This window comes from Varanus komodoensis, unplaced genomic scaffold (assembly GCF_004798865.1).
Source record: "Varanus komodoensis strain SLA01 unplaced genomic scaffold, ASM479886v1 scaffold145, whole genome shotgun sequence".
NCBI lineage: Eukaryota > Metazoa > Chordata > Lepidosauria > Squamata > Varanidae > Varanus > Varanus komodoensis.
In genome coordinates this window covers 172633-198246 of record NW_025335425.1, presented here as the reverse complement: position 1 = coordinate 198246, position 25614 = coordinate 172633, and the positions used below count along the sequence as shown (strand labels likewise).

Sequence of the window (25614 nt, the reverse complement as noted above, 5' to 3'; positions counted from 1 at the left end):
GTTCCCTGAGCTTTGCTCCTTTGGAGTGCGTGCTGCCTTCCTCTGCAGGGGAGAACAGGTCTCTACCCACCTCTGTGTGAAAACCCCTCACATACCTGTATGTTGCCAACAGATCACCTTTGAATCTCCTCTTCTCCAGGCTGAAGAGACCCAGTTCCCTCAGTCTTGCTTCATACCCCAGGTGTGAGATTCCTGGTTGAAGATAAGGCCCAGGTGGCAGGGTGCAGTTGCATGCATGAGAGCGGTGCTTTGTGAGGCTGCACTGTTGTTCAACCTGCATTTTGAACTATGTGGTGAATCCCTTTGTGGAAACACCATATCCACCTCCTCGGTGCCAATTCGGCCAGTGGTAAGAACCCTGAGGAGCCTAATTTTTCATAGAGAACAAGACTGGACATTTGCACATGGGAGAAAGAAAGACTATCCTGAAAGATCTGCAGTGATTTCTGTACCACAGAAACATTTCTATGAAGTTTAAAAATTAGTAGTGGGGGATTTTTAATATTATCAGCCCTCAATCATCAATAACTGATTATAAGTGGTTGAATACATAATGTGTTGCTGGGCTGTGAGTGGTGAGTTCGTTGCAGTTAAAAAGCCATGGTTGTTAGAGCAGCTGGCTTCAGTCTGCACAGGCCAATTTCAGTAACAAGCCTCACTCAGTGTTGACTCAACCACAGAGTGGGGGTAGTAGTGTTTTCTGAACCTAGCCAGTTTGTATGATCAAAACTTAATTTGTCTAATTTATTTTGCTATACTCTGGATATTATCTGACCAATCAATCATGATGACCAAGACTGAAGAAAACCACACTGAACTGAAGATTTAAGCTGTTCTGTGCATGGTTCCTAAATGGTGAATTGAACTGCACACTCAATTTAGAACCACAAAGAAATTTCCACTGCCAGGTAGGGACCACTCTAAAACTAGCAGAACATCAGCATTTGTGGTAAAAAAAGGAGTAAGACTTATACATGTGTTTTCATCATGAGATGCTTCTTTGTATTCAGATCAGGCCTCAAGACAATGATGTAGCACTTGGGGAGGAAGATGCAGCCCAGCAGCCCAGCGCTGGAGGCCAAGATGGAGAAGACCTGCACGGCCACCATGTACTTGCCCCTGGTGCTCAGGTAGGTGGGCACGAAGGACACCCAGACGCTGCAGAAGACCAGCATGCTGAAGGTGATCAGCTTGGCCTCATTGAAGGCCCCAGGCAGCTTCCTGGCCAGGAAGGCCACTGTGAAGCACACAGCAGCCAGGCAGCCCATGTAGCCAATGGCAGTGTAGAACATGGCCACAGAGCCTTCACTGCATTGCAGAATGATCTTTCCAGTCTGTGAATGCATGTCAGAGTCACAAAAGGGTGCAGAGGTGGCAATCCAGATGGTGCAGAGGAGAACCTGGACAATAGAACAGGAGATGACAATGGAGTTGGCCAAGCTCTTCCCCAGCCAGTTCCTTGCCCAGTTCCCTGGCTTTGTGGCTAGGAAAGCCAGCACCACAGTGATGGTTTTGGCTAAGAGTGAAGAGACAGCAACAGAAAAGATGATGCTGAAGGCCATTTGTCGGAAGAGGCAGGTCACCTTCTTTGGCTGGCCAATGAATAGGAAGGAGGACAAGAAAGAAAGTTGGAGGGAAACTAGGAGAATGTAGGAGAGGACTTGGTTGTTGGCTCTGACCACAGGGGTTTCTGCAAATTTTATGAAGAGTCCTAACACAAATCCTGTTGCTGAGGACAGAATTAGGGCCAAAGATGACAGAATTATCCCCAAAGGTTCTTCATATGCTAAGAAGGTAATGATCTTTGGGACACATTGATCTTGCTGCAGGTTGGGATGCTGATCTCCTGGACACTTGGTGCAACGTTCTGCATCTGCAAAGCACAAGAGAAACAGCTCAGCAGCACCTTTAGCCACCTTTGTCCTTGCATATCTATCAAATCTGTTTCTCAGGTATCAAGAAACTTTGTCATGGAGGTCACAGTGAAGCTTTTTGGGCCTTGTCCTCACATGAATAATCAAAATGGGGTTCAGATTTTGAAACATGATTTTAACAGAGGAATGGAAGGAGGATAAAGGATATCCACAGTGCAGCACATGATTGGGAAATAAAATGACATCAAGGTTTTACCCCTTTTTCCTGGTGTCACTGATGGGATCCTGGATGGGCCATAATAAAGCCCTCAGCCGAGTTTAGTTCCTTTCTATGGCACTAAGCATTCCTAACATTCTACAGATGGTGTATTTCTGCCGTGAACCACTGTTCCATTCTTGCTGTTTTCTTTCTGGGTGCATAAGTCAAATACAAACTGCCACACCGCTGCCTGGCAAAGCCTGCGTGCCAACTGGGCTAAGTGGTTCTTTGCCAGATGCCCAGTCCTGCTAGAGTGCCCTCGTGGCACCTGGAGACAGCGAAGGTCAGTCTGTGAACCTTGTGAGAACTGCCTGTGGAGAGTGACCCCTGCTGCTTTGCATTCCCCTTCGCCCTCTTCACACCACTACTCTTTGGTGGTGGAGAAACCCACACTGATCATAGTTCATGCTCTGCCTCTCCCTGTGCTCAAGTCTATACTTAGCCGGGGTCACTTTTAACGCAACAAGGAAGCTGTGGAAGTGATGCCCCCACATTAGCCACCGTTGACAGGGAATCGGACAAAGTGAAGGAGATAAAGCTGTCCATGGCTGTACTTTCAAGGGACAGTTTCCCTCCTGTCTTTCCTTCCAGGGTCACCCACCCTCCAGGGTGGAGATGGTCCCTTCAGCACAGGGATGACAGTTGTAGCAGCAAACGGGTTTTCCTTCCTGAACTACTTTCACGAATCCAGGAAGGCAGCTTTCCACACATCTGGCAAGGGGGAGCGACTGAGCCTGCACACGGAAAATTTAACAGAAAGGTGTTGGGTATTAGAATTTGAAAGTACACAATAGGCCTTCTTGTGTTTAAACCCAAGACTCAACCAAACTTGAGCAACTTTAGTAAGGAAAATCATGTCCTTGTTCACTCCTTTGGAGTTGCTACTTCTTTTTCCTCTACAGTTCTCTTTCTGTTCATTTTGAGATTTCAAGCACCTTGAGGCATGGCTGTACATTCTTTTAGAGTGCAATGTCCTATGGACAGTGAAAGCAGTATATAGATGGGTAAGAAATGTTCGATCCAATAATCCATGGCCCATGTTTGAAAGTAATCCTTCCAATGACCAGCTGGCACTCAGAGCTGGGGAATTGCACTCTTCTCTGTCCGATCTTGAACACCTTGTGCTACTGGAACTGATGGAGAGCCAAATGCAGTCCCACCTCGAACACTGTTCCCCAGACCGGTGACCTCCTGATAGGTTAGTCTCTGGAGGCCACATCCCCACTATTGTCCCTGCTTGCTTCTTTGGATATCCTGAAATTTTGGAAGGCTCATCAGTGGAAAGGAAGCAGTGCTCTTGCCCACCTGGAGGAGCCACTGTGGCCACCCAACAGCATCTTGGTCAATGGTGAACTGGAGACCTGCAGGTCCCTTTCTTTCCAGGCTCCCGAATTTCATTCTCGTGACAGACCTATTGGGAAATACCACCCAATTCATGACGTCCAAGTTGGCTACCAGTTCTCCATTCTCATCCAGAAACACCCCATCCATGGAATTATTGTGAAACTGGGGACTTCTCAGGAACGGGTGAAGCTGGAAAGGCAAAGAGAAGCAGAAACCTCCTTTGATAACTCCAATTTGCCCCTTGCAGGTTAGAATCAGTGCTTAGGTGTATCTCCCAGCGTATGCAAGCTACCTGATTGCATCCCCTTGATCTGCTTAGAGCTTGAGAAGCTGAAGCAATTCAGTATAAACCTGTTTCAAAATTTTTACTCAGGCTCATCCTGGCAGGAATGGAAGCACCCATTTCGTGCCACAGATTTTGAGCATCATCTTCCTAATTCAAGGTATTCTAACTGAGCTCAATGGACAATCCACCTGGAACATGGAGAGCTGCCACTTCTGTTAAGTATGAAATCTGCCAATCCCCCAAATAGTCTCTCTTCCAAATGGATGCCACAGTTTTGTGATAGTATTGTGCTGTCTGGGGCCGTAACTCTGGAGGAGTTTTGTGTTGTCCCTGATCATACACACTGTTCACTTGCAGGTGTTGTGGTCTCTCTTACACTGGAGGTCTTCAAGATAGCTCTGGAGAGCCATCTGCCAGGAATGCTTTAACTAGACTCCTGCAGCATGCAGAGGTTGGAACTGATGGTCATGTAGTCCCCTTCCTCCTTCCCCGTCTACTCTTCTATGATTCTATGACATGAAGGAGTGAACCAGGAACCATAGCATAGAGTGCAAAGACCACCATAATCAATAAGAGCCAGCAGGATGACTGCCTGCATTTTCATTCTATGTACACAGCATATTTATTCCAGAAAAGAATACCTGCCATGGCTGTAGCCTTTGTGTGCCTCCTCCCATGTTCTTCTTGGATTCAGATGTATAGAAAGCATGTAAGGCCCTGGCCAAAGCCTGGACACTGTTGTAAATAAGATAACTGTCCAGAGACACAATTTTGTCCATCATATATTGGGGTAGGGTCTCCAGTTTGTCCTTCTCTCTGCATCTTGTCCATCCTTTGAGAGAAACCCTGTGCTTTGAATAGGAGCACTTGAAGGCTTTTCCCCAAAACCGCTCAATGAAAAAAAAAAGGTATTCAAAATGGTCATATGTTGCACTTTTTCTTGTCTGGAGAAAAAAGGAGAAGAGACCACAGATGTGCTGGAAAGAGAGATTATTGTATGTCAACTCCAAGGTGAGGTCCCACAAAGCTGTTGTGATCCACACTTTCCCCACACTGGGTCTCACAACATGTTCGACGAATCGTTGCACTAAGTAAATTGCATTTATGAAGGAACGAGTCTCTGCATGATAAACAAGGACAGTGACTTGTCCCCACTTGTGGAGGAAAGCCTGCCGAATGCTGTAGCTGCTCAGTGCTGAGATGCTCTGTGAAAAGACAACACAGACACCATTCCTGGTGAGCTCAGGTGTCAATGTCTTCATCAACTTCTCTCCAGAGTTATTATTTGGAGCAATAAGTCCAACCATTGTCCATCTGAAATGCAGAAGCAGTTTGACAATCGCTGGGTATTGGACTCCTTCTTTGGGGACCATCCGGTAGAAAAATGGGAATTGAATTTCATCAGTCAGGACCCCAGAAACAAATGCATAAGTAACCTAGGAGAACAATGATCAGTGAGTTAATCTGATCTGTTTCAAAGCCAAATTTCAACATTTCGTCTGATCTCTACTACTGTTTAATGTAAGGGTCGAACAAGTTCAACATGTAGCAAGTAGTCTTACTTTCACATTGCATAAATTGTCAAGCTCTAACATGATGGAACTAAAAATTAGCGTTATTTAATTATTTGAGAGCAATTAACCAGGTCCAGAGCGTCTCTCCTTGGGAGGTCTGACCTAATTCTTTTTGGAAGCTTCTCCTTTCATTTCGACAGTAAGGGTTCCTCTTTTCCCTTTGGGTTCTTTGCCTTTCATATATTGGATTATGCAATTACAAGTAAGCATGGTGGTATGCCTGCAGTATAGCAGAATTGTGAACTCACTAGAGTGTTGTTCCAGTTTGCAGTGTCACACCTGTGTTTGCTCAATTGAATTATCCTTGAAAACATGGATGGAAAGCACAGCAAAGTTACTGCAGGAGGGTGGAGGAGGATGGAAACCCACAAGTCTCCATGAATGAGAGATCCCAAGCATTGTATAAATGCCTCCTGTGAAGAGGCCATAGGAGATAGGACACTGAACCCAGAATATGAGCATATCCTTTGCCTCTCTGCCCCTGCTGCAAGCCAATGATGTCCCTTGGTATTTGACTTATAGAAAATGACATCTGTAGCTGTTGATGCATTTTTTTCCTTTTCAAATAACAATGACTCTGCTGTGCAGGATGCAAGGAGACCTTGCTCCAATGCTGGACCTGGACGTTTATGTCCATGTCTCTATTTAGCAGGTGAGGAGGGGCCCTCATTGAATGTCTCTATACAAAGTTTTGATTTCTCTGGTGAGAACCTAAATGCAGATTGACTTGATTGAAAATGTTCCAAACAGCTCACATGTGCCCACCTGTGGGATTTTGTAGATGCCCATCATGCTTGAAATGCGGATGGAATTTTCAGTGTTTGACCCTTCAAGAACAACCATTGGGTGCTTCTGCCTGCTGCACTTGTAGTTTGGAACATTGGCCTGCCCAGGGGAGAGCAGGTCCAGCAGGGACTCGGAAGTCACTCTTTCATTGTGATAGTCATCGTAGGTGCTGTAGCCCAGAGTATGGTTGGGCAAGATCCAGGGGTTCCAGTTGATCTTCTGAATGGCAAAGAGGACTGAGAGGGTCTTCCAGTACTTAGTATAGCCTTTCCTGTCAAGACAGGGCAACATGGTAAGTGGTTTGGAGGTAGGTAGTTCTGAGGTAAAAGCCATTATGTCCTTTCACATTGAGGGGAAATGGGTGGAGTAAATGAGTTTGGAGTTTGGATGCACCTTCCAGCTGTGCTGGCAAGGCGTTTGTGATGCTGGCAAGCATAAAAGTACTGACCTCAAGCAGGTTTATTACCACCAGATCGGAGGTGACTAATCACACTGAACATGGGCTGAAGTTGCTGTGACACTCAAGTCCATCTTGAGGGAATCCCACAGGAATCTGGTCGACCACTAGATGGACCTTGGGTCTGATGCGGCATGACTATCTTTTGCTTCTTATCCCAGAAAGATGATGTTGGCCAGTGATGTACTACATACGTCAAAACTGTTTTGGTTTAATAAGATGTATTTGATGAAGTGCTTTCTCAGGTTCATTGGAGCTCCAAAATACCAGGCAGATGTGACCGATGGGGGGGACGTGGTGGTCCTAAGTACCAGGGCACAGCTGCTACACCTACTTCTGGCTGCTGGCATGGGTTATGTTGTTCTATGCTATGACTTCAGGAGGATTTCAAAGCTTTGAGAGGGAGACAGCTGGAGTTCAGGGCCAGGTATACCTCTTTGCATGCAGTCCTTGCAAGTGAAGCCCCCATTCTGATGTCACCATTCCACCAGAATTCCAGCAGGCATTCAATATCATGCACAAACATAGGTAGAAGTGGATGGAATCTGGATGGTCATCCAGTCCACCCCTGTCGAGATGCAGCCTGCTTTCTCAGATCACAGCATGCCTGCTGACAGAGCTGGATCTCAGAGTAAGAATTAGATGGAAAAGGAGATGGTCCAGAACGTGGCACAGAAATGTGAAGGACCGCACCTACAGTACAATACAGTCTTGTAGGCATGTAATTGTGTTAGGGTTCTTAAAATACTCTTTTTTATCTTTTCTACTGCATGGACATCTTTGAAAAAGAGTTCTAAAACAGGGGGAAAGGAGAGAGCTATTCAATCCAGTAAAGAGTGACAGAGGAGAGGGAACAAAACCAAGGGATCAGGCAGTGATGCTGAACATGGACGTAATGACTGACTTGCTAGCATGTGAAATTGCACAGCCTCTGGGTAACACAGGGGTAGATCCCTGGAACTTGGCACCTTCAGATACTTTTGACTACAGTGCCTATCAGTTTAAGCTAGTCAGGGATGATACCAGCTGCAGTCCTGCCTTTGTTGGGAAGCCTGCCTTGTGGTGTATAAAGGACTTTCTTCCCTACCAGATTGGAGAATCTTGGCATTCATCCAGCTATTGCTCCATGAACTGTGGCCCTTTCAAGCAACTGACACAGGAATAACATGTTCCTCCCCCTACACTGAACCTCTTTCCCTCTCTGATCTCCCTGTGGTGTAGTGGTTAAGAGCATGGGACTGGGACTCAGGCGATCTGGGTTCTAGTCCCCGCTTGGCCATGGAGCCAACTGGGTGACTTTGGGCCAGTCACAGACTCTCAGCCCAACCTACCTCACAGGGTTGTTGTTGTGGGGATAAGATGGAGGAGGAGAACGATGAAAGCTGCCTTGAGCCCTTTGTAGGAAAAAGGCACGATATAAATAAAAAAAGAAAAAAAGAAACTCCCTGTGCCACCTCTCCATTCTGCACTTCCTGTGTTCTCCCTCTGGGAACATGGAAGAAGAATTGCTTGGCAGGAGAAGGACACTTGGACCACGGATGAAATGCTCTTCGGCTTGATGCATGCGTAGTGCAGATGGTGCCACCTCAGCTGTCCAGGAAAGTGGGACCCAACTGGTGTTTACAGCCTGATCCTCTGCAATGGTTTTTGTGGCTTAAAGAGAGCTCAATTGTGTAGTTTTGGAAAATGCAATGTTAGTGCCATACCAGGTATTCCCACTGTATTTTGAAAGGAATTTTGTGGAGCCTGAACTCCAGATTTCTTCCGTTGCATGGAAGTTTAGTACTTCAACTTCTTTCCAAAAGGCTTGGCATTTTAACTGCAAGTGGAATGCATTTCCCAGAGCGACCGATCCAGAACACTTCAGTGTAGAAGGGACAGAGGGCATTTCTCCATAGAGGCTTCGGCGAATGGGGCGGCATAAAAATGTTTTAATAAATAAAAAATAAAAAAGCATTATGAAAGAGACAGCATTGCCTGTGATACATGCATTTCTGCAATATTTTCCTGCCGGGGCAGACATGCTCTGCAGGCTCCTGGTTTCTCTCAGGGCATCCTGGCCACTACAATGCAGCTTCCATTTCAGATTGCACCCCTTCCACTCGTGCAGAACTTTATTCTGAAGAAACCAGAAGAAGTGTCATTTGGGCTAGTAGGCCCAACCTGGATGCCATCCTGAGGCCAAATCCTGGTTGGTATTCCAGCAAGGAGTCCTTGCATGTTTCTTGTACTTTGCAGTTTTCTTCTCCAGTCCACAGAGATGGATAGAAATACTGTTCATATTCACTTTTCATTTGTTTGGATAAGACATATGCCTTTGAATAAATATTACAAAATATAAAATCTGCATACTTAGATCAGACAGATGATATATGTATGCCAGATGTATACACATACCCACACACAGCAATGCCGACATTTAAATAAGCAAGTCTGGGAAAGTTACAATGTTGACATAATTGAGCATATTTTAGTTTCTGCTGTTTCAGTTCAGCTGGCTGTGCCATCAGCTGTTCATCTTTGTCCACAAGAAGAAAAGGTATGTAGCAGTCAGGCTAGTGACCTGGCTTCTTAACTAGCAAGGGACAAACTCTTTACATACATGGCTACAGAAAAGACAAAACATTAATACAAGGGCAAGTGTCTCAAAACTTTCACCACAAGGGGAGTTTGTAGCACCAATTATTCTCAGGCAGTCACCCATCGAAGCAGGTTAGATAAACATTGTCATTTGTCTTCTATTATGTTAAAAGACTTGGCAGAAATCATTAGTAAGTGGAGCAACTGCTGTGAGGGAGTGGGCTTCCCTCCTTACAATGGACTTTATTTCCAATGCACAGTGGCAAACAATCAATGAAGGAAGGGTCATTGAGCATGGACAAAGTGTTTTACTGAACCCAACCTAGAATCTGAACCTGAGAGCCATCCTTTCTGAGAGCCCTCCTGCAAAAGACCAATGCAGGCTTCCTACTGGGCTAGCCCTCATCTCCTGATGCTGCATCATGGGGTCAGGGACTGGACCAGGCTCCTCTTGCTGACCTAACATGTAACAGCAACTGTGAGACAAGCTCTCTCTCCTCCGCCATCCCTGCCTTCACCAAACTTGCTTCTCTGCACTCCACAGCCACACCTGAAGTACCACCCTGGCACTAGGAAACACTGCCTCTTTCATTCCCAGCCATAACATTTAACAGCAACAGACACATCTAGACTTACTCAATGGATCTGATACGAGGAGCGTTGTGGAACACGTATGGTTTAAAAGCAGCTTCTGTCTCAGTGAAGACCCCAGCAATGAGGTGGTCTCCTGGACGGTAATGATTCAGGGGGTCTATCTCATCCCTTTCCAGAGCCAAGGGGCACTTGGCCGTGGGCATCCCACAGGTGGCCTGGGGCAGCAGCAGCAGCAGCAGCAGAATCATTCTGGGGACATGTGGTCGACCCCCCATGCTTATGGCTACTCTTTCCTATTGATCCCAAAAATGATTAGAAGCAGCAAAGGTCCATGTAAGGACAAAGGCAGCTTTTGAAATAGCGCTGGAGCCCATCAAGCCAAAGCATTACACTTAAGAGGATGCAGGGAAATAAAGCTCCCATCCGCACCCCTCTGTCCTTTGACTTCAGCCTGTACAGTGGCCCTCAATAGTCAAGGAGCTACCTATGCACCACTTCTTCTGCACCTGGATGTAAGACACAACCAATTATCTGTGTTGTGGACGCCACCATCTCTGATCTGGAAAAATCCCTTGAGGTTGGGCAAAAGGAAGCATTAACCACAATGATTTTGAGAATTATAGGGCGGACATAACATCCCTTTTGCAGTTTCCTGCACTGCACCACTGGCACCATTAGGAAAATATGTGACTTTCCATGCCATTCAAGAATCTGTGGAAATGTCTGGAATATTTGGGAGTCCTTCTGGAGACAGATTGCATTCAGAAAGGCCCTTTCAGCACTTCTTGCACTCAATTGTGGTTGAATTCCTGTTATGTTTACACCAAGAGAGCTCAAAAAGGAATGCCAGGAAAGGCTGGTGAATGGTAACCAGTACAAAGTCAGTGGGGCAAAAAGTGCAGTCAAAGATCAAACATGAAAGAGTGGAGTGGGTGGATACATAGCAATATCGTGGAATCAGGTGGAATGAATGAGGGGAGGCGTAGTAATGCAACAACAGTTGGAGGGGAGCCGGCCCAAAGCTTTCAGATGAAAAATGTGTGGTTACTGCTGAGAGAGTCAGGCTGCTGCTTGGGAGCTCCGGGTTCTTCCAGCTTACCCAGGAAGTTCCCTGGGCAGCTTTGGGACAGTCCGCAGTGCTCTGCCCAACCCACCTCACAGGGCTGTTGTGAGTTAAAAATAGAGACAAGAAGGAGTTTTTAACCCATTCCATTTTCCCTGCAGGGGAAAAGGCAGGATATAGATAGCCTGAAGGAAGGAAGGAAGGAAGGAAGGAAGGAAGGAAGGAAGGAAGGAAGGAAGGAGGCAAAGTAAAATAAAGACTAGTAATGTGGAGTGACAGTTACACTGTTGGACTGGGACTGGGGGGCCCTCCATGAAGCTCTCTGAGGGCTTTGGGTCATTCCCTGACCTGAAGCCAACTCCCCCGCAGGGTTGCTGGTGCGAGGATCAAATTGAGAGGAGAATATAAGCTGCCTTAGGATTCGCGCAAAAGGAGAAGTAAATTGAATAAACACTTTGTACTGAAAACATAACATTAGCCTTGTGTCATGCAAGGAGAAGCTGCAAAAATACTTCTCAAGTTAAATAACCAAGACTACCAACAGAGGGAGGCAATTCCTTCATTAATTGCAATAGACAGGGAGAGACCGTTCTACCAGAATCCCTCCCAAGTACAAAGACACAAAGCAGCTCCTTTTACTCCTCAGTCTGGCTGCCACAGCCCTCCGCTTTACCCATATTAGATGAAGTACTAGCAAGTTACATTCTATCCATCAACCTACTACATATTTCCCATCTCATCCCATTACATACATCTACATACACTGCATGTGCAGGATAATTAGCTCATTGTCCATTCTAGGTGTGTGAGTTAATATTCATGAACCTATTATGCTCTCGTGCTTATAGGTCACTCTAATGTCACCTTGCTCTATGACTACCCCTTGTCTCATGAAACTCCTGGGAGGATGAGTTAAGAAGGAGCTGGAGAGCTGAAACAAGTCCACTCCCTGAGTGCTTCCATCTTTATTGCTGAAGCAAGTACACTCCCTAAATCCCTTTATCTCTGGAGCTATAGATGTGCAAGCCAAGGTTAGGTTAGAGAAAGCAAAACTATGTGTGACAATGACTAGGTAGAACATGCAAGAGGATGGTAGAATGTGGAGCTTGCTGTTTGTTTGTATTGTGTGCCCTTGAAGGATAGAGACATTTAAGGAACTGTACTATTAAGTGGTGGGTGAATCTTCTCTTTGGCATGAGCCAAGGCTTCATCCTGCTGTAGCTGGTTTCCCAATAAACAACCTCTTTACTCAGGAGTCATTGGTGGGTTTTCATCTCCCCTGAGATGAAATGGAATTTTGATCTTTTTCTTCGTGGTAAAATGGATACACAAATATTTTTGCAACAGGGTGAATGCTGGAAGAACTTCCTGGAAGAAAACCCTAAAAAGGGGTTGTGGGGAAAGGGAAAGAAAAAGTTTAGAATGGCAAGGTCTGCAAACAGGCTTGCCGTGAGGCTGCCCATGCCCTGGGAGGACAGGAGCAAGAAAGAGAGATGGTTAGGTACTTATTTAGGTTAGGAGACAAGTGGCTGGAGAGCAGCACTTGTGAAAGGGACCTTGGGGTGCTGATGACTGCAGGCTTAACCTGAGTCAGCAGTGTGATGTGGTGGTCAAGAAGGCAAACGCCACCCTCGGTTGCATAGCCAGAAATGTGGCTTCAAGATCGAGAGAGGTATTACTACCACTCTATACGACTCTTGGGTGCCCACAACCGTTGTCTTGTGCTCAGTTTTGGGCCCCTCATTACAAAAAGGATATAGCCAGGTTAGATCAGTGCAGCACAGGGCCACAAGGTTGGTGGCCGGTTTGCAGGGGATGGGGTATGAGGCGAGACTGAGGGAACTGGTTCTCTTCAGCCTGGAGAAGAGGAGACTCAGAAAGGATATGTTGGCAACATATGGGTATGTGAGGGGGTGTCACACGGAAATGGGTAGAGACCTGTAGAGGGTAGAGGAAGGCAGGATATGCTCCAACGGAGCAAAGCTCTGGGAATCAAGGTTCCATTTAGATGCCAGGAAGCACTTTATGACAGCTAGGACCCCGAGAGTATGGAATGGGCTTCCACGGGAAGTCGTTGAGGCCCCATTGGTGAGAGTGTTCAAAGATAGGCTGGACATGCACATGATGGGCATGGCATGAGCGGAAACTGCTGGAGCCGGGGTCAGACTAGATGGCCCAGGAGGTCCCTTCTGACTCACTCTGTTCTATTTTTCTATTCATGGTCTGATCTTTCTGATGTTATGCATCAAATGTATAATGATTATTAATCCCACTTATTCCCAGTGATTGAGAGTCAAGGTGTGCCCACCCTTCCTTTCTCCCCCCCCCCCACTGCCTTTCTCTGTGTATACATATAAATACAGTGTATATGCTACACTGTTGTTGTTAGTCGCAAAGTCATTGCGACTAATGTTGTTAGTCGCAAAGTCATGTCTGACCCATCACGACCACATGGACAACATTCCACCAGGCCTTCCTGTCCTCCACCATCCTCCAGAGTCCAGTTAAGCTCACACTGACTGCTTCAGTGACTCCATCTAGCCACCTCATTCTCTGCCATCCCCTTTGTCTTTTGGCGTCAATTGTTCCCAGTGTTCTCATTAGGTGGCCAAAGTATTTGAGTTTCATCTTCAAGTATCTGGCCTTGTAAAGAGCAGTCTAAAGTCATGTCATGATATCGGTATAGATATATTCCATTTATGAGCAGTCATGATATGGACATAGATACATTCCATTTCTATAGTGCCCCACAGCTCTCCACACCTGCACCTGCATGTACAGTTGTCTATACAAATAGATGGATAGAGATAGAGTTCTACACATGAGTAGACCTGAGTTCTAGTTGGGCTTAGAGCCTGACAGAGCAGTGGTTGCCTAGGATACAGCAATCTCCGAGTGTGACATGACAACGGTGTTTCAATTGGTCCAGTGGGTAACCTGAAGTGATTGGTTGTCAGTGGCTCAAAAGGCAACATGATAGGCCAGGAGATTTTACATAGTGAGTAGGAAGTTGTAGGTCTCTAGAGTTCGTTAGGCTGAGCATGCAAGGGGCGGGGGGATGTTGAGAAAGGGCTGCAGAAACTGGAGGGAAGGGGAGGCCAGGCTAGGCCAGGCCAGGTTAGGCAGAGTGAACAGGGGAAGAGCAGGGATGGCTGACTTCATTTCAGATCCAATTTTCCTCTTTGTCTTAACTACTTCTGAAAGCTAGAGGTGAGAATATGCCTTTCCTTGTCATGGTTAAGTGCCATCAGGTCATCTCCAATTTGTGGTATTCCTATTAGTAATGGCCTGCCTTTGACAGCCCTGCTCAGGCACCTCTTCCCAATTCTAGGCTTTGGCATACCTGTATGGATTCAATCTGATAGAAGCCTTAAGCTTTCATCTAATGAGAGAATGAAGGAAAGTGAAGTATCTGCTCTACTGGGCATTCATATGGATTGAATCTAGGTTAAGATGCATGACTTCTTTCTCATCCTCACAGGATTCTTGTCAAAGGGTCTGTGTATGGCACAGCTGTGCATTAATATTTGCCTGATTAAACCTGTGTAAGTGATACCTATTGATTTGTACATGTGAAAAGAGCAAGTCTGACTAGTTCAGGAGGAATGTTTCTCCCAGGGAATTCTGCCCAACTCCCACTCCAGTGCTGAAGATGAGACAGATGGCATTTTCTTTAGGGCCAAATGAAAGATCACTGGGACCTGCAGATTAACCCCTCTTAAAATCAATTGAACATTAAAGCAATGGGAAAATAAATAGGATTTTGCCAACTGGGAAAACGAATATACTGTTGGCGCCAGGCACAGAGGCTCAGTTGAAGATAGAGTCCAGGTGGCAGGATGCAGTTGCATGTATGGGAGTGATGCTTTGTGAGGCTGAGCTGTTGCTGAACCTGCATTATGAACTGCTGTGTGGCGAATCCCTTTGTGGACACACCGTATCCACCTTCTCGTTGCCAATTGGTCCAGTGGTATGATCCCTGAGCAGCCTTATTTGTTCAAAGAGAACCAGATGGACATTTGCACATGGGAGAAAGAAAGAATATCCTGAAAGGCCAGAAGTGCTTTCTGTACCACAGAAACATTTCAATATAGCTTAAAAATCAGTAGTAGGGGATGCTTAATTTTATCAGCCCTCAATCATCAATAACTGAGTATAAGTGGTTGGATGCAGAGTGTGTTGCTGGGCTGTTAGTGGTAAGTTCATTGTGGTTAAAAGGCCATGGCTGTTGGAGCAGCTGGCTTCAGTCCACACAGGCAAATTTCAACAATTATTTGTGTTGTGGATGCCACCATTTCCAATCTGGAAAAATCCCTTGAGGATGGGCAAAAGGAAGCATTAACCACAGTGATTTTGAGAATTATACAGGGAAGTTGGATCCCCTTTGCTGCTTCCTGCACTGCACACCTGGCACCATTTCGGAAAATTCCAGGCTTGCCTTGCTCTTAAAGAATCTGCGAAAATGTATAGACAATTTGGGAGTAACTGTGGAGACAGGTGACATCCAGAAAGGCCCCATGGAAATTTGGAAAAGTGATGGATCAGCAGTGCCCCATGAATGGCTTGTGTGAAGAATCTTGGAGTGGGAAAAGGGGGAAGCAAACTGCAATTGGAATCTGGTTTGTCGCAACTGGAGTTGATTATTCTATGTCTTACACCCTGGTGCAAGCAATAAAAGATATGTTCTTTCCTCCTTGTTACAGCCTTTGAGATACGTACAGAATGATCTCATGTCCCCACTCAGTCTTCTTTCCTCAAGGCTGATCATGCCCAGTTCTCATGGACTCTGCCCACAAGGCCTTGCTGCCCTCCTCTGGACCCTTTCACATTTTCTGCATCTTTGTTGACTTTTTCTTCCCAGAACTGGACACAGTATTACAGATTGGATTTGCAAAGAAAGAAATATAGGAATATAGCTGAGCTGCTATTTCTCTTCTTTGGGAAGTAATAGTTCATTTAATTTATCCCAAAATAGGCTATGCCCCTTTTCCAACTACATCACATTGTTGTCTCATGTATAGCATGTTTTCTTTTTTTTTTTTGGTAGGAAATTTTATTAAGATTTTAAAACTAATACTACAAACATCAATCATCGCACACACCGGATTTACTGGGTCAGCCTTCTACTACATATGTTTTAACATTCTATGATCATACTAAAATCCATTTATAATAACTTGAAAACATCTTTAGATCAGAACCAAGTCCCGTTTGTCCAGCCAATAATAATAATAATAATTCCAGATTTGATAGAAGTCACTATCTTCCTCTTCTTCATCAGTGAAATCAGTCTCATCATTTCTTGCGAAATCCTGTTTCTCTTGACCATTGTCAAAGGGAAGCATCTCCAAGTTAAATAAGATTGCAATATCTTCTTTCTTTTTCAGTGATAAGTTCAATCTAAACATTTCTGGACAATTCAAGATCTTTTCAATTTTCTAATAATAAATAACTTCCTCACTACCACAGTTACAACTAACATCAAAAATTTCCATTTAACATCTCTACAATTATCTTAACTACTCTACTTGGTGGTAACTAATACTTATAATATCTTTTCAAACAATTTAAGCTAAATTACTAATGTTTCATCTAACTTAACCATTTAATTAAGTATGGTTAACTCCATATAAAAACCCAGCTCTTTACAGTCTTTAACATATATCACCAACAGCAATAGCTTAACCTTCCCATATCACATAAAGACTTGCCAACCCAGTTAAATCATTGCTTTTTAAAATAAGTTCTCTTATTTTCAGTTACAGATACAGTCAGAAATATCCATTTAACAATAATGTGTTTTAGACAGAATTTCATTAAGCTAAGTTACCAATGTTTCACTAGCAATAATAGCTTAGCCTTCCTACATCACATGTGAGCATAGCAACCCATATGAATCACCCCTTTTTGGAATAAAAAGAAAGAAAGTTTTCTTATCTTCCCTTTGCACCTCTACCATATTTATTTTTTCTTTTTCTTTACCTCTCTACCAGACGTTTCTTGGTTTTTTTCATTAAAACATCGTAATATCTGTAATTGAGTCTTCAGTTGCAGCCACTTAAACAAAACCTCTCTTAAGTGATTAGCTAATTTCTCCTTCTCTAACATAACATGCAGATCCCATGAAAACTTGCTTATTAAATTCACTGACTGTGTTAAACCATGTCCAATTCTTCCTTTCTTGTTTACATTAAGATGTCGTGGTGTCTGCAATAAATCATGTGTCTTGAGTTGTAACCAAGCTATCTTCTTCTCCAGCATAACACACAGACCCCATGAAGGCTTACTTATTGAGTTCACTAGTTGTGTTAATTTTCCCATTATGCTTGTTGTCTTTCCAGTTTCAGATTTTCCTTCTGCTTGCTGGATATTTTGCATATTCTGTTCAGGTACAAATCACTTGCCCAAAGCCTGAATAATGCAAGTGTCTAATTTATCAAAGCCACTTTTATGTTCAATGAAAAAACCATCAAGTCGCTCTAAAACAGTCTTCTGTTTTATTATTATCGCCTGCTGAGATAGTTGCACAGCTGTTAAAGAAGTCCGTATTGTAAAGAGTGCATTCTGTATTTCTTCCATAGTAGCAGTAATTGCCAAAGTTTGGCAGGTGTCCAGAGGTCCCAGGAACAAAGAGAAAGATGGCCGTTAGCTCTTGGCAGTAGTCCAACATAGACGAATACAAGAAAAATCCTTCTATCTTTCAATTCCACAGTAATTTTTTTGTTTTGATTTTTCGCCCTTGGAGAGATTAAGAAAGATAAATCTTTTCCTTACTTACAAAGAGCTCTGTCTCTCTCTTCTTATGTAATTCGCCGCTTTTCAACTCCATGGGAGGCAGGGGGAAGATTCCTTTCCTCCTCCATCTGAAGGGCCTTTACTTTTTCCTTTGTATCAATTAGCAAGGAATGCAGCTTATTCCACGGGTATCATTACCAAAAAAAAAGAAACAAAAATAATTCCCAATAAATCCGATGTGCTTATAATAGCTAAAACTAAACTAAAAAACCCCCAATATGTCGAGAGCTTGTAGAGGGCTTCCTCCCTCCTGTGCTACCCGGCTGAAAAAACATTGATTTCCTCCCAATGAATGTGGAATTGCCATTCCACATCATCTAGGAAATTTGCCAAGCAATCTATCCTAGCCCCGAAAGGGCTTAGATTCAGGCCCCATGGCCCACCACCAGGGAGTTACAAGGGTGATAACGGAGGTTCGTTAATCACATCTGTATTGCTCTGATGCCATACCGGAAGTCAAGATCATATATATAACATGCTTTCTCCAATGTCTTTTTCTTTTTCAGTTCATATGAGCCATGAATTCCCAATCTTTTCTTAATGAGCCAGGTTCCTCTTTCCTAGGTGGATGGCTTGTCCCTTGTCCCTATTGAATGACATTTTATTGCTCTCAGAGAGGTGGACAAGCTTATCTAGATCACCTGCATCTTCATTCTGTCTTCCAGGGTGTTGTATATTCCTTCCAGTATTTCAGTAGAAGCCAATTGCGCAATTCAAATATGTAGATTCTTCTCCCCATTATGCCATCTCAAAGAATTGCCAAAGTCCTTTTGAAACATGTTTCATGATAGAATTCAAGTATTAATGCACATACACACATGCACCCAAGGTGACTGTGCATTCATGTTTACTTGCACTCCTTCTTGAAGTGGAGGGTCCCTTGTCAGTGATGAGATAATAGAAACATTCCCTGGTATTTCAGATGACTCGGTCTCATGAAATCATTAGCAAGTGCAGTAACATTTAGAAGTGGGCTTCCCTCTTTCCAATGGGCTTTCTTTCCAATGCACAGTGACCAAACTAATAGTCAACAGAGGCAGTCTCTGAGCATGCACAGAGTGGTTTCTTTAACCCAAAATAGAAACTTTTTCTGAGAGTCTTCCTTTTCAGGAATCCTGGCTGCACCCTAGGAAGTGTGCGCTCCTGAAGAAGGACCTATGCAGGCCTCCTAGTTGGCTAGCCCTTCTCTTCTGATGCTTCATTATGGGGGTCAAAGCCTGGACCAGGCTCCTCTTGCTCCTCTCTCATGTCACAGCAGCCTTGATAGAAGCTCTTTCTCCTCCACCATCTCTATGTCTTCATACCTCACTTCTCAGCACTCTGGATCCTCACCTGAAGAACCACCTTCGCCCCAGGAAACACTGCCTCTTTCATTCCCAGGAAATACTGCCTCTTTCATCCCCAAAACATTAACAGCAATATGCACATCCAAACTTACTCAACGGATCTGATACGAGGAGTGTCGTGGAACACGTATGGTTTAAAAGTAGCTTCTGTCTCAGTGAAGATCCCAGCAATGAGGTGTTCTCCTAGGCGGTAATGATTCAGTGGGTCTATCTTGACCCTTTCCAGAGACAAGGGACACTTGGCCCTGGGCATCCAACAGTTGGCCTGGGGCAGCAGCAGCAGGAGCAGAATCATTCTGGGGACATGGAGTGGATTTCTCATGCCTGCAGCTGCTTTTTTCTTTTAAGCTGAAGAATGATTAGAAGCGGCAAATCTGCATGGAAGGACAAAGGCAGCTTTCTGAATAGATGTGGAGCCCAGCCAGCCAAGGCATTGCACTTAAGAGGATGCAACGAAATAAAGCTTACATCCACACACCCTTCTATGTTGCTGTAAGCCTGTTGAGTAGCACTCGGTAGTCAAGGAGCTACTTATGCACCACTCCTTCTGCACCTGGATGCAAGTCATCACCTATTCTCTGTGCTATTGATGTCACCATTTCCAATCTGGAAAAAACCCCTTGAGGCTGGGCAAGAGGAAGCCTTAACCACAGCGATTTTCAGAATTATAGGGGGATTTCGCTTTGCAGCTCCCCACACTGCCTGCCTAGCACCAGTTAGGAAACTACCTGACTTTCCTTGTTCTAAGAGAATATGTGAAAATATCTGGAAAATTTGGGAGTGCCCCTGCAGACAGATGACATCCATAAAGGCCCCAATGAAATGTACAAGAGTGATGGATCAGGAGTGCCCACTTGAACTTCTCATGTAAAGAATTTCAGAGTGAGAAAAGTTGGAAACAAACTACAGTCAGACAATGGTTTGCCACAATGTCAATTGATTATTCTGCATCCTGCATTCTTGGAAGAACTAGAGATCTTGTCCTTCCTCTTTGTGACAGCCTTTCAGGAACTCAAAGAGTGATCTCATGATCCCTTCAGCCTTCTCTTCTCAAGGCTGAACATACCCAGTTCTCTCAGTCTCTCCCCATAGGGCAGTGTTTCCAAACCCTGGATCATTCTTGCTGCCTTCCTTTGAACCCTTTCTAATTTTTCTGCATCCTTAAATCTTGGTGCCCAGAACTGGACACGGTATTCCAGATGAGATCTGACCAGTGAAGAGTACAGAAGAACTACTAATTCTCATGATTTGGAAGAAATACTTAATATATGCTGAAATAGCATTTGCCTTTTTGCAACTGCATCACATTGTTGACTCATATTTGGCATGTTGTCCCCAATGTCTTTTTCTTTTTCAGTTCTGTTGAACCACGTATTCCCCAGCCTTGTATTGATACAATTGGTTTCTTTTTCCAAGGTGGAGGCCTTGGCTCTTGTCCCTATTGAATCTCATTCTGTTGCTTTCAACCCAGTGTTTAAGTTTATTGAGATCACCCTGGATCTTCATTCTGTCTTCCAGGGTGTTCAGTATTCCACCCAGTTTTGTATCTTCTGCAAATTTGATTATCCTGCCTTGAACTTCCTTATCCAATTCGTTAATAAAGTTGAAGAGTACCATGTCCAACACTGAGCACTGAGATTTCCTGCTGGTTGCTTCCCTCCAGTGTGAGAAGCTGTCATTAATAAGCACTCTTTGTGTCTGATTTATTAGCCAACTTTGGGTCCACCCAATCATTTTTCTATCTAGTCCAATTTTTCCATAGTTTTTTTTTTTAAATCAGGATGTCAGGAGGCACTCTGTTCAAAAGGGCTAAAGTCAGTATAGATTTTGTCCACAATATGTCCTTTTTCCATTTTTGAGGTTATCCAGTCAAAAATATGATTAGATTAGTCTAGGACATGTTCTTGATAAATCCATGTTTGCTTTTATTAATTACTGCATTTTCAATGATTGCTTGCAGACTAATATTTTAAATAGTTTGTTCCAGAATATTTTCAAGGATTGATGTCAGATTAACCGGTCTATAGTTCTCAAGCTTGTCTTTCATCCTTCCTTGAAGATGGGGACATTAGCCCTTCTCCAGTCATCTGCAACTCCTTTTTTCCATGATTTATCAAAGGTAATAGCTAGTGGTTCTCAGAGTTCCTCCTCTAACTCTTTTATGCTTCTGGGAATCAGGCTCTGGAGATTTGAACTCATTTATTCTATTTACATATTCCTTGACCATTTATCTGTACATCTTGTCTTACCATCCCAAACATTCAACTTGTACATCCTCTTCGGTGTGCAGGTTGTAGCTCATTTTTGTGGGAGTAGACTGAGGCAAAGTAGGAATTGAGCACCTTCACCTTTTCCTTGTCTGTTATCACTTGGCCATTGACTTTGAGTAGCTGGACACCTTTCACTTTCATATGTCTTTTTGTTTTGGACATATGTGGAGAAGGCATTCTTGTTACTTTTAGGATCCCATGCTAGTCTCAGTTCATTTCCTGCTTTAGCCTTCCTGAGACCATTCCTCCAATTTCTTGCTGTTTATATTCTTCCTTGGTCTCCTGGCCCTCCTTCTATCTCCTGTACATCTTCCATTTTCTTTCAAGCTGTCACTTAACAGCAAAGTGGAGCCCTCTGGGATTCCTCTCTGGTCTTCTACACTTCTTTTCTTGTTGAAATTGTTCAAAATTCTGTTTGGAGAATCTCTCTTTCCCACCTCTCTTGAACACCTTTCCCCTTAAGAGTGAGTTGCCATGGCACTTATCATTGCTTTGAGTTCATTAAAGTTGGCTTTCCTGAATTCCAGTATACTTGTTTGGCTGAAGTTGACCTTTGTCTCCTGTATAATTGAGAATTCAAGTATTTCATGGTCACTTTCACCCAGAGTTCCCATAGTTGCTATTTTGTCCACCAGGCGATCCCTGTTAGATAACATTAAATTGAGAATGTAATACTTCAGATTTGCCACTTCTGCCTTGGGTTACTGATGCTTTTCTAATAATGCTTCATATGTCTTGGTCACTGCAGCGATGGTCAGCCTCTGCTCCAGTTCTCTCACCTTTTTCTCTAAGAGAGCAAATAACTCACATTTTTTAATTTGAAACTTCACTGGGTTCAGGGAGAAGTACGAACATCTCACAGGTGATCCAGCTCACTTCTGCTATTGGGCAATCTCCATTCATCTTTCCTGATTCCTGGGAATAATTTGATTTCTTCTCAAGGCATTTAGATATCTGGAAGAGTTCCCTCTCTGTCAGAGAGACATGACAGCGGAATCAGTTTCCTAGGGAGGTCATAGGCTCTCCCACACTGGAGACATTCAAGGTGAAACTGGACAGTCATCTCAGTGGGTTAGTGTAAACTGGTGTCCTGCAACAGCAGGGGATTTGACCCAATGGCATTCATGGCCCTTTCCAACTCCACTATTCTATGATTGTTTGGTTTATTTATCTACATATGTACATATTTGTATGCCATTTATAGCTGCCAAAAGGCCTTCCCAGGCAGCTTATAACTAACCACATATTGAAATCTGTTAAAAGAATTAAAAGAATAAAACACCGATACAACAACCAATATAAAAAGGCCACCAGTATTCGCAAGAGTAAGCATTATTTTTTAAAAAGGTATGTCTTCACCTGGTGCTGAAAAGAAAATAAAGATGGCATCAGGAAAATCTCCCTAGGGAGGGGGTTCCAGTGGTAGAAAAGGCCCTACACCTGGTTGCCACCCCTCTCATCTCCCTTAGGGGCTGCTGTTGCAGAAGGGTTCCTGGACTGATCTTAAGCGGCAGGTGGATATAGGTGGGTGTAGGTGGTACAGAGGAAAATTGTTGGGACACTATTGTATACTGAGGAGACAGGTGGTGTAACACAATTGCCCTTCTAGTCCTGCCTCACCATTGGTGACTCAGTTGAGGCCCTCCACCATGCAAGGGAAGCCGCTTGCTCATTAGGATGGTACAACATTGGAATGCAGGAAAGTAAACAGCATTGCTTATCGCTGTGAGAGCTGGGAACAGCAGATGTGGCTAATTAACTGTAGCTTTCTGCAGCAAGTAACACTCTTAGATTTAGGATTGAAAAAGTAGTCTTGTGGCCCCTCCCAAGCAAGTTCCAGTGTTTGATCTAGCCAAGCAAAGAAGGTGACACACGCCAGCCAAGAATGAGGGCTTTCTCCATGTCGTTCATGAGTGGGGGCTCCTGATGGCTGATAGAGGAAAGCCAGCTTAAAAGGTATTTTATTTCCTTCTCCATGCTATTATGTCTTTTTACATTGTAGTACCCTTTTTAGAATAAAATCTTTAGACTTTAATCCACCTATGTGCACATTGCTTTTGGATCCAAAAAGAACCTTTTTCCCTTGGCAAAACAGACGGTCCTTCAGATAGCCAGGTCCCAAGCTGTTTAGGGCTCTATATGTTAATAGAAGCCCCTTGAGTTGGGTCTGGGCCACAACTGGTATCCAATGTAGTTCTTTCAGAACTGGTGTTATATGGGCCACTCTTGGAGTGCCACTCACCAACCTAGTGGCCAAATTTTGTTGTTGTTCACTTGCAAAGCCACGTCCTCCTCTTCACAACCCCATGGACAATGTTCCTCCAGGTGCTCCTGGCCTCCACAATCCCCCAGAGTCCACCCACTCCCACACCCACCTCCTCAGTGACTCCATCCAGCAACCTCAACTTCTGCGTCTCCCTTCTTCTTTTGCCTTCAGTCATTACCAGCATCAGGCTCTTTTCCAGTAAGTCCTTCCTTCTCATTAGGTGGCCAAAGTATTTCAGCTTCAGCATCTGTCCTTCTAAAGAACACTCAGGTTTGATTTTCTTAGGATTGTCCAATTTGATCTCTTTGCAGCCCAAGGAGCTCTGAGGAGTCTTCTCAGTTCAAAAATATCAATTCTTTGGCACTCAGACCTCTTGATGGTCCAGCTCTCACAGTCACATATTACTACGGGGACAACTGTAGCCTTGAGTATGCAAACTTTTTGAGTATGCTGTCTAGTCTTGCCATAGCTTTCCACACAAGGAGCAAACATCTTTTACATTCTTGGCTGGAGTCACCATCTGTGATGATATTAGAGCCCAAGAAAATAAAGTCTGTCACAACTTCCATTTTTTTCCCCTTCTATTTGATAGGACTGGATGATCCTATCAAACATGATCTTAGTTTTATGTTGAGTTTAAAGCCAACTGTTGCACTCTCCTCTTTCACCCTCATCAAGAGGCTCTTTAGCTCCTCTTCATGTTCTGCCATTAGAGTAGTATTGTCTGCATATCTGAGGTTGTTGATACTTCTCCCAGCAGTCTAGATACCTGTACGGATAATGCTGGGCTGGAGCCAATGCTTATGATTGCTGGTGGTACCAGGGACATGCCAAAATGTATTCATGAGGTCCTGAAAGAGAAGTGGAGGTGGCTGGGAAGCAGGCTCACATCTAGGAGCACCAAGGTGGCTTTCTCTGGAATGCTTTCTGCTACACATGCAGGGCCAGCCAAGCAAGGCAGAGCTGAGGAGCTCCATGTGTGGATGGGATGGTGATGCAGGAATGGGGATTCAGATGCATGTGGCCCTGGGGAATGCCTTTTCACCACCTGCTGCTGAGGTATTTTCTCCATGTCTGGGCTCAGCTCCTTGCCTCACAGTTCCTCTTGGCTCTTCCAAGGTCACAGCAGCTTTAGTTGCCACTTCCCATCCCAGAATCCAGGGTCACAGGGCTTACTCTGAGAATGGGTTCCATCAAACAGAGCTTCCTTTTCCCCCTCCCCCCCTGCCATCTGTCCCACAGTCAAATGCACTAATATATACCAACCCAGACTATTTATCTCAGCTCTAAAATGGGAGCCTAGAGCACCTTGGCTGCAGCTGAGGGTCTTAAGCTAACAGCCCCATTGAGCTCTGCATACTGCGTGAGCAATGCCATGCCCAGTGCATCTGCCAGCTGTGCATGGGGAAGAAGGCTGGCCGCTGGAGTGGCACCAGCCATGCCCACTCTTTGCATCTGCATTTCCTATGCCCTGCACTGCCAGGCTGCTGGTTCTGCAGCCAGGCATCCCAAAGCACTTGCAGACTTCTGCTTCACTTGGTTTGGTTGAGGCACCAGGAGGAGCAGAAGAGGAAGTCCATGGAACTGGAGGGGTGGATTCCAAGAGTTCACTCCAACCCTACTGTCAGATCATCTCCAGCTTATGATGGTTGTTCTTCTGTGCCGTCAAGTAACCTCAACCCTACGGATGAAAGCCCTCCAAATGCCATAGCCAAGACAGCCCAGTTCCTTTAATTTCAAGGAGATGGTTTCACTTATTCAGTATCTCCATCTCCTCTCTCATCTTCCCCTTCTTCTGCCTTTGACTTTCCTTTCCACCAAGGCTGCCCTCAACTGCAACCGCTGCCCAGTAGCTGCCCATCAGAAGTTGCTCTGCCCCTCTCAGACTTACATAAAACCATTCTCTTCTTTCATGTGTTGCTTCTTCTTGAAGAGGCTGGGTGCATCTTGGTCCGGTGCCTCTGTTTTGGTCATTGTACCTTGGGTGACCATGCTGTGGACCAGCCTAGTGAGAAGGTCTGGACTCATGCTGGCATTGCTCTTGGCTTCTCTCTCACTCTCAACCCCCTCCCCCACCAAGTTAACATGTGCATCCCTGTGCATGAGAGCTCTCTGCAATG

General features: G+C 44.5%; 1 protein-coding gene across 1 annotated transcript; it reads right to left on the bottom strand.

Annotated features, from left to right (window-relative positions):
* Positions 1-968: 968 nt before the first annotated feature.
* On the bottom strand, positions 969-10002 carry LOC123020223 (vomeronasal type-2 receptor 26-like). Its single transcript, XM_044423661.1, has 4 exons — positions 9797-10002; positions 6103-6394; positions 2735-2867; positions 969-1873 (listed from the first exon to the last, which is right to left on the bottom strand). The coding sequence occupies exons 1-4, from the start codon at positions 10000-10002 to the stop codon at positions 969-971; spliced, it is 1536 nt and encodes a 511-aa protein (XP_044279596.1).
* Between the last annotated feature and the right edge of the window lie 15612 nt (positions 10003-25614).